The sequence below is a fragment of the Sprattus sprattus genome, assembly GCF_963457725.1.
Source record: "Sprattus sprattus genome assembly, contig: scaffold_74, whole genome shotgun sequence".
Lineage (NCBI taxonomy): Eukaryota > Metazoa > Chordata > Actinopteri > Clupeiformes > Clupeidae > Sprattus > Sprattus sprattus.
The window spans coordinates 67,501-77,500 of NW_027666984.1; the positions used below are offsets into that span (position 1 = coordinate 67,501).

At 41.4% G+C, this 10,000-nt stretch overlaps 1 protein-coding gene across 1 annotated transcript in view; it reads left to right on the forward strand.

The window, feature by feature from the left end:
• Nucleotides 1–188: 188 nt before the first annotated feature.
• The window catches only part of LOC308382525 (HUWE1-associated protein modifying stress responses-like), a 13,966-nt gene continuing 4,154 nt past the window's right edge, over nucleotides 189–10,000 (forward strand). The window contains exons 1-3 of the mRNA XM_080860929.1: nucleotides 189–568; nucleotides 6,932–7,012; nucleotides 8,042–8,317. Coding sequence (XP_080717055.1) covers nucleotides 367–568; nucleotides 6,932–7,012; nucleotides 8,042–8,317 — 559 coding nt within the window. The 5' untranslated portion in view covers nucleotides 189–366. The remainder of the gene's footprint in view (nucleotides 569–6,931; nucleotides 7,013–8,041; nucleotides 8,318–10,000) is intronic.

Sequence of the window (10,000 nt, forward strand, 5' to 3'; positions counted from 1 at the left end):
CCAACATAATTTTTAAGATCCAACCCAAATCCGTGGCTAGACTATCAAACCACGCCTACTGCTACGTGTAGCCAATCGGCTTAGCGGTAGGCCAGAAAGAGGCTGGGTTTGGCGACTAGCATGGCGACTTGTTTTGAGGTGAAGGCGAGAAGAGATCCCGCCTTCTGTCAGTTTGTTTGGATCTTCGGAGTCGAAGAGACAAGCGTTTCCAACCGGTCACAATGCAGACGTGAAGGGATACCGTTAGCCGTTTGGCGAGTCCGTAGTTAGCGGAGCGATTAACGGAAATACATTATTTTGTGTTTTTTTGTACGCTTTGGTTACCGACTCATTGGATTGAAAGAGATCCGAACCTATAGCCAAGGTATGGAGGAGAAGAAGAGGGAGGAAGGAGACGCGGAGATTCAGGAACACGGCCCTGAACACTGGTTCTCAAAATGGGAGCGGCAGTGCCTAGCCGAGGCTGAGCAAGACGTGCCGGGAGAGGAGGACAGTGAGGAGGAGAGCCAGCAGAAAATGTGGCACCTGTTTCAAAACTCTGCAACTGCAGTCGCGCAGTTGTACAAAGGTGTGAATAATGCTAATCTGTTTAACAAGGACGTTAGCTGGCTAGCTAGCTAGCGAGCGAGGTGGCTAGCTTGTTTAGCAACCCACAAGTTCGTCTGCTAATATCCCTCGACAAACTAGCATTGCCTAGCTTACTAACCCAGTAACGTCGAGTAGCTTTCTCTCGGAGTTTGTAACTATATTGCTCATAAGCACAGTATATGTTTACTCGCTTGGTGAGTTAACGATCAGATGCAGGTGATAACAATACGTTGCAATTATACAAGTGTCAAACGCCAAGTTCACTTTACCCGGTTGGGAGCTAACGTATACTGTGGGGAATTTAAGCAGGTCAGTTAACGTTAGTAAACGATCTTGAGTAGCATTTATTTCTCTTTAACCTTAGTTGATAAAATAACCCTAGCTTTTTAGGTCTAGATTGGCAGGCAGATCTTTAGCTAACAGGGCGGTAGCAGAAATCTGATTTACTTGGCTGGTCAATTGTTCGGTTAGCATGTTCTGTTCCCTAGGTAGCAAAGACCTGCTGGGCTAACGGCTTGTCCACCTTATTCGCCACATTTTCGTGTCCAACTTTAAGTTTCAGTTAAATTATTACATTAACCGTTAGAATGGAGTTCTAAATGTTGCCCAGACAGCTAACTGATTTGCTTGTAGTTGTATTTCCAACGAACAAAATGGCCGTTGAGTAGGGAGGAGTTCGTTGGGATGAAAATAACTCGGGACGAGTGCGGGCCTCTGTGCTCATTTCGCAAAAGACCCGGCCTCTCAAAGCTTTCTGGCATTTTAATAAACCTTGTGTCTGTGAAAGGATAAGGTGAAAAGAGAACATGGGTTATCTGCTAACTAACATCCGGCTGCCTTGCACTAGCTAACACGCTATCGCTGAATTATACTCGTCACATACACTAACGTCAATTGTGCGAAGACATATTTTTGGCAACGGGGAAATATAACACTGCTGAGTCTTCTGGTGAAGCAGCAGAAACTCTTCGACAATCCGTCCCTAAAGAGTAGTTATGTAGACAAACACGCAACATCTTTCAGATGCTTCAAGTTCACTCTTAGTTACTCGCTGTGCTCGTAGGCTTCTTGTATCCAACGGAGCCGTGCCCGCTGATTTTAGCCTGTGAGATTTGGGCCAGACACACTAGGCACAGAAGAACGCAACCCTGTAGAAGACGACAAGTGTCTCTCTGAGGGAATTTAAGACATGAAACACGGACATGTTTCTGGCTTTAAACTCATCAGCGCACCGGGTATAACCGCAGCGCCAGTATAACTATGTTTCATACTGTACTAGTGCTACATACACCACACCGAATCAAACATAGGCCATCACCCGGTCCAGGCTACGGACTTTTGGTGACAGAGCCTTTCTGTGTTGCTGCCCCCACCCTTTGGAACAGTCTGCCTCTCCATAGCCGCCAAGCCCCCACACTGGCTACGTTCAAAAAGCACCTCAAAACACACCTATTCTCTGAGGCCTATGGTCCCTAATCACTCTCCCCTCTTCTCTTCTCCCCCTATTCCCCTGCCCCATCTCATTTTGTAAAGCGACCTTGGGTTACTTGAAAGGCGCTATATAAATCTAAGTTATTATTATTATTATTATTATTATTATTATTATTATTATTATTATTATCACTAGTCTACTGACTACTGGCATTACGAACATCGAAATCATCCATAACATTGAAAGCGCCGGGTACGAAATACTGGTGGTACTAGCACCTGTCATGTCATCAAGTCGCCTACAATACCGTTAAAATGCCACACGGTGTTCCTGTGACCAAGACGATAGATGAATACAGTTATATCAGGCTGGAATACAACTATAGTAGAATAATCCTAAAATCGTTAAAGTTATTAAAAACTAATGTGTCTAAACAATGTTAAAGTTATGAAAAGGTTATGTGTACACAATGCTAATGTTATTAAAAGGTGATGTGGCTACACAATTTTAGACTAGATTAGATTCAACTTTATTGTCATTGCACAGAGTACAAGTACTGAGACAATGAAATGCAGTTTAGCATCCAACCAGAAGTGCAAAATAGCAATAAAAGTGCAGAGTATGTGCAAATGTAAAGTGGAATAAGTGAATAAATAAATGTACAGTAAGAAGTAGAATATGAAACAGAATTGTAAAATGAACAGAATTGGGACTAGCAGCAATTGACCTATCGCTAAGCCCCGCCCCCCATTGTGACAGTTGCTAAATCGGACACTTTATCAGAGCTGACTAGAGTTTACAATGGCAGCTATCAGTGACAAAACTATATCCCAAGAGGCTCTAGACAACTTTTGGAGACAAAAGGACCTGATTTCGTCTAGAAGCCTTCAAAAGGGACTTAATTATGCAATGGAGGGATATGTATACAATTTAAAACTCGATATGGTGGATAACAAGCTAAAATTTGAGGCGAGAATTTACAGAGCTCAATGCAAGAGGGAGAAGCCTCAACTCACGGTCATCTCGATTGCAGATAAATACATCTAATACCAGCATTGTTCATGCACCGCATGGAGAAGATACAATGAATTCACAGTCAGTTAATTTAACTAATCTGGAAGGCACGGTAGCCTACACCCAGGCTTTTAGCTAGGATTTTTTGAGGGGGGGTCCATTTTGTAATTGAACCTAACGCGGCGAAGCCCCGGTGACCCGGCAAAACTAGGGGGGTCTGGGGGCATGCTCCCCCATAAGATTTTTTTTTGAAAATAACCTTTTAAATAGTGTCCTCTAGTGGGTTTAAGGAAGATAAATTAACAAATTTAGATGTATTATATGGCATAAACATATTGAAGACATCCGCTGAGATTTTGTTTTGGATATGTGTGAAGCAGGAGCACCCTGACCTGGGAGAGAAAGCTTAGGAGCAGCTATACCCTTTGCCTCCATATATTTATGTGAGAACTCCTTCTCTGCAATGACTGTGATCAAAACAAAGCATTGAAACAGACTGTGCCTGGAGAAGAGCCTAATCAAAGCAGTTGCCTCCCTTTTTTTTTGAAAATAACCTTTTAAATAGTGTCCTCTAGTGGGTTTTAGGAAGAGAAGTTAACAAATGTAGATTTAAAATATGGCACAAAAATACAAATATTGGAGACATCCGCTGAGATAGGTGCTAATTATAGTTAATGTCAGATATCCTCTGTTCAATTTTCAAACTCCCTCACTATATGACTTTTTGCTCGAGCAATATTCCATGACAAATGATACGATGCCAACGTGACAGTTTCAGAGTACTTCGTTCATAACAAAAAAAAAGCCGAGTCTGTTTCTCTGACTGACGTTTCAATTCAAAGTATGTACCTTGTGCTTGCACAGCTCTTTGCCTTTAGGAACTCCTGGGCTATATGTTAGCATTGTGTGTGGAGAGAAGGCGCTGTCAGGCGCTCCAAGTTTGAGGCTTTAAAATGCGACAGTGACGTCTGGCATATTAAGCAGAGGGGTTTTACATTTCGCTCCGCAAATAATTCCTTCCATTCAGGCAAGAACGTGCAGTGTTTATCTTCATATTTTCGTTTAGCTTTACGCTTTGCTGGATCCATGGCATTCTTTCAGTAGCTACTGCTAGTTTGGCTAGTAGTAACTCTCTGCGACTGGGTGCACACATTAGAATGTTTCATGTTTGGAACATTAACGTTACTTGAAGACATCTCTCAAGATCGCGTGATGACACAATATACATGAATAGATACCCCATTCAAATCGGACAGCTTTTTGTCTGTATTTCGAGCAAAATATGCATTTTAGATGTTTATTTTACATTATGAAAATTCTGTACACCAAGGGAAAAGTCAGTGAGCACTCGCGCTGGAGCCGAGCCCCACGTCAGCCGGCAAAGAGCTGCATGCGGCTCGCCACCCCTAATAGCGGTAAACTGTTGTTTTACGTGTTACAACGTGATTACGCTCATTAACGTTTGAACAATGTTGAGAGTTATTGTGAACACGTTTAAAAAAAGTTTGACTGAGTGAAAAAAGGGACGAAAACTTAAGGCGTCTGTAGGGCGTCTGCCTAAAAATAATGCGTCCAATTTCTTATTATTTTAGAACAGTGCGTCCAAAAGACGCACGGACGCATGCCTAGCTAAAAGCCTGCCTACACCTACGTTTATTAACTAGCAGGAACCTGCCCCTGACAGGACAGTGTCCTAACCATAGGCTATGGTCCTAACTGTCTAGCTTGTTAATGTAACCTTGTTAATTACCGGCATGCGTGTGTTTCGTTCACGTTGTCATGTTAATCCATTATTAAACCTATCGTTTGTAATGGCCGATTTTTAATAAACTGTCCCATAACTGACAAAGTTACGCTAGCGCAGCTATTGAATAATTGACGTTAGCTATTTTGAACCAGAGATAACTTGCCTAAGCCTAGCATAACATCACTGGTGAAAGTAAGCAGGTACTGTGAATAATGAGTAGGCCTATGCCTTTTATCATGTAGGCTTAGTTGATTGCTTTAGCAAAGGGAAATTCTAACAAGAGTATGGCAGAAAGCTAATGAACGTAGCGTTCACTGAGTGGTCTGTCACACAGCTTAATCCACCGGAGATATTTTGGACCGGTCTTGTTTTCGTTTAGGAAATGAGATACAATATACCCCATTGCCTATCTTCTCACGATAACTCGTATCAGTGTTGTATCTACCCCATGCACATCGTTTGGCCATTTATGTTGAAACTACATTACCACAATTACACACTTGTTTTTGTCCCGTTGTGGCTTGGGGAAAAGGGATGAAATATACCCCATTCTGCAGCCTATCGGGATACCTACTGTCGGTGTAACATGTACCCCAAGCACATCGTTTGACCATGTTTTTTTTTTTTTCATAAGCAACATCAATCGATCATTAAATTATTGAAAAAGGTCTCCTCCCTGTTGTTTTCAATGGAGTTATCGGAGCTGATGTCCGAGTCCAGTTCAGGTCCGAGTCCAGTCCATGTCATTGGTTCATCTGCGTTCTAAGGGCGGCGCTTAGCGACAGGTCAATTGAGGTAGAAGTGATATGATAAGTAAAGTGCAGGTGTAAATAGTGAAGTAGAATATGACACAGAATTGGGACTAGCAGCAATTGAGGTAGAAGTGTAGGTATGATAAGTAAAGTGCAGGTGTGAATAGTGGTGGTAATTAAGTTAAATTAAGTGAATGAGAGTACAATGAATACAGGTAATGCAGTAATAAGTGGATACAATAGTACAAAAAGACATTCTGGTGCAAATGCTAAAGTTATTAAAAGCTAATGTGTCTGTCTACACAATTCTAAAGTTATTAAAAGCTAATGTGTACACAATGCTAATGTTATTAAAAGCTAATGTGTACACAATGCTAATACTATTAAAAGCTAATGTGTACACAATGCTAATACTATTAAAAGCTAATGTGTACACAATGCTAACATTATTAAAAGCTAATGTGTACACAATGTGAACATTATTAAAAGCTAATGTGTACACAATGCTAATACTATTAAAAGCTAATGTGTGTACACAATGCTAACATTATTAAAAGCTAATTTGTACACAATGCTAACACTATTAAAAGCTAATGTGTGTACACAATGCTAATACTATTAAAAGCTAATGTGTACACAATGCTAATACTATTAAAAGCTAATGTGTGTACACAATGCTAATACTATTAAAAGCTAATGTGTGTACACAATGCTAACACTATTAAAAGCTAATGTGTGTACACAATGCTAATACTATTAAAAGCTAATGTGTACACAATGCTAATACTATTAAAAGCTTATGTGTACACAATGCTAATACTATTAAAAGCTAATATGTGTACACAATGCTAATGTTATTAAAAGCTAATGTGTACACAATGCTAATACTATTAAAAGCTAATATGTCTACACAATGCTATTAAAAGCTAATGTGTCTACACAATGCTAACATTATTAAAAGCTAATGTGTACACAATGCTAATACTATTAAAAGCTAATGTGTCTACACAATGCTAACATTATTAAAAGCTAATGTGTGTACACAATGCTAATACTATTAAAAGCTAATGTGTACACAATGCTATTAAAAGCTAATGTGTCTACACAATGCTAACATTATTAAAAGCTATTGTGTACACAATGCTATTAAAAGCTAATGTGTCTACACAATGCTAACATTATTAAAAGCTAATGTGTGTACACAATGCTAATACTATTAAAAGCTAATGTGTACACAATGCTATTACTATTAAAAGCTAATGTCTACCCGATGCTAATGTTATTAAAAGGTGATGTGGTTCATGCCCTGGTAACCTGTGAGGTATAACCAGCCTTTCTCCAACCTCTCCCTGTGTGTGTGTGTGTGTGTGTGTGTGTGTGTGTGTACCCCGTCTCCAGACCGCGTGTGCCAACAGCAGACCCTGGCACTATGGGGGCCCTTCCAGAACGCCGCCACCGCCGTTACCAACCTTTACAAAGGTAAGCCCTTAGTTACGCCCTTAGTGCGTGCGTGCGTCCGTCGTGTGTGTGTGTGTGTGTTTAGAGAGTGTAGATGCACGGCAGTACTCCTATGACCTGGGCATCCAGTCTGATCTAACGTGTGTGTGTGTGTGTTTGTGTGTGTGTGTGTGTGTTGTAGAGAGTGTAGATGCACGCCAGTACTCCTATGACCTGGGCATCCAGTCTGATCTAACGTGTGTGTGTGTGTGTGTGTGTGTTTAGAGAGTGTAGATGCACGGCAGTACTTGTATGACCTGGGCCTTCAGGCTGATCTGACCTGTGTGTGTGTGTGTGTGTGTGTTGTAGAGAGTGTTGATGCACGCCAGTACTCCTATGACCTGGGCATCCAGTCTGATCTAACGTGTGTGTGTGTGTGTGTGTGTTGTAGAGAGTGTTGATGCACGCCAGTACTCCTATGACCTGGGCATCCAGTCTGATCTAACGTGTGTGTGTGTGTGTGTGTGTGTGTGTGTTTAATGCGTGTGTGTTTAGAGAGTGTAGATGCACGCCAGTACTCCTATGACCTGGGCATCCAGTCTGATCTAACGTGTGTGTGTGTGTGTGTGTGTGTGTGTTGTAGAGAGTGTTGATGCACGCCAGTACTCCTATGACCTGGGCATCCAGTCTGATCTAACGTGTGTGTGTGTGTGTGTGTGTGTGTGTGTGTGTGTGTGTGTGTGTGTGTGTGTGTGTTGTAGAGAGTGTAGATGCACGCCAGTACTCCTATGATCTGGGCATCCAGTCTGATCTAACGTGTGTGTGTGTGTGTGTGTGTGTGTGTGTGTGTGTGTGTGTGTGTGTGTGTGTGTGTGTGTGTGTGTGTGTAGAGAGTGTTGATGCACGCCAGTACTCCTATGACCTGGGCATCCAGTCTGATCTAACGTGTGTGTGTGTGTGTGTGTGTTTAGAGAGTGTAGATGCACGCCAGTACTCCTATGATCTGGGCATCCAGTCTAATCTGACCTGTGTGTGTGTGTGTGTGTGTGTGTGTGTGTGTGTGTGTTGTAGAGAGTGTAGATGCACGCCAGTACTCCTATGACCTGGGCATCCAGTCTGGTCTGCAGCGTCGGCGACAGGAAGTGCTCGCCTGGGTGAAGAAACGCAGGCGTACCATTCGCCGAGAGGACCTCATCAGCTTCCTGTGTGGGAAAGTCCCGCCCCCCCGCAATGCCAAGGCCACGCCCAGGATCACCATGGTGTCGCCAAGCCGACCGTCGCCCACGGAGACCAGCTCCTCTGTGGAGACAGACCTGCAGCCTTTCAGAGAAGCCATCGCCCTGCACGGTACGTACCTGTGTGTGTGTGTGTGTGTGTTTAATGTGTGTGCATTTAATGTGTGTGTGTGTGCGTTTTAATGTGCGTGTGTGCGCTTTTAATGTGTGTGTGCATGTGTGTTAAATGTGTGTGTGTGTGTGTGTGTGTGTGTGCGCGCGTTTAATGTGTGTGTGTGTGTGTGTGCGTTTAATGTGCGTGTGTGTGTGTGCGTTTAATGTGCGTGTGTGCGCTTTTAATGTGTGTGTGTGTGTGTGCATTTAATGTGTGTGTGTGCACTTTAAATGTGTGTTAAATGTGTGTGTGTGTGTGTGTGTGTGCGCGTTTAATGTGTTTTTGTGTGCGCTAAATGTGTGTGTGTGTGTGTTGAATGTATGTGTGTGTTTAATGTATGTGTGTGCGTGTGTGTGTGTGTTTAATGTGTGTGTTTGCCACAACCTTCTGGCTAAAGGAACACAGTACTTACTAGCAAGTGCTGATGAAAACAAAAACGTATTTTTAAGACGAGATATGAGTCACAAAAATGTAACAATTTACGACACATCCCTAGAATGTAATATGTGTGTTTATACTGTCATCTGCGTGTGTATGTTTATACTGTCATCTGTGTGTGTGTGTGTGTGTGTGTGTGTGTGTGTGTGTGTGTGTGATACCAGTATTTGATAAAGGGAGTTTAAGCCATGGCGTCAGCGTGCGTTCCTCTTCAGGGGCTGGTAGTGTGTGTGTGTGTGTGTGTGTGTGTGTGTGTGTGTGTGTGCGTGCATAATGTGTGTGTGTGTGTGTGTGTGTTCAATACGTGTGTGTGTCAGGTCCCGCTCGAAAAAAATGTTGCCTGTCAAAGTGAATGGCAGAGTTTTCATTTTCCGGACATTTAAATGATGAACCAGTCAAATATCTATTACTGCTTCTAAATGAGTCTATTGAAGAAAACTGACATTTAAATGATGAACCAGTCAAATATCTATCACTGCTTCTAAATGATGAACCAGTCAAATATCTATTACTGCTTCTAAATGATGAACCAGTCAAATATCTATTACTGCTTCTAAATGATGAACCAGTCAAATATCTATTACTGCTTCTAAATGATGAACCAGTCAAATATCTATTACTGCTTCTAAATGATGAACCAGTCAAATATCTATTACTGCTTCTAAATGATGAACCAGTCAAATATCTATTACTGCTTCTAAATGATGAACCAGTCAAATATCTATTACTGCTTCTAAATGATGAACCAGTCAAATATCTATTACTGCTTCTAAATGATGAACCAGTCAAATATCTATTACTGCTTCTAAATGATGAACCAGTCAAATATCTATTACTGCTTCTAAATGATGAACCAGTCAAATATCTATTACTGCTTCTAAATGATGAACCAGTCAAATATCTATTACTGCTTCTAAATGATGAACCAGTCAAATATCTATTACTGCTTCTAAATGATGAACCAGTCAAATATCTATTACTGCTTCTAAATGATGAACCAGTCAAATATCTATTACTGCTTCTAAATGATGAACCAGTCAAATATCTATTACTGCTTCTAAATGATGAACCAGTCAAATATCTATTACTGCTTCTAAATGATGAACCAGTCAAATATCTATTACTGCTTCTAAATGATGAACCAGTCAAATATCTATTACTGCTTCTAAATGATGAACCAGTCAAATATCTATTACTGCTTCT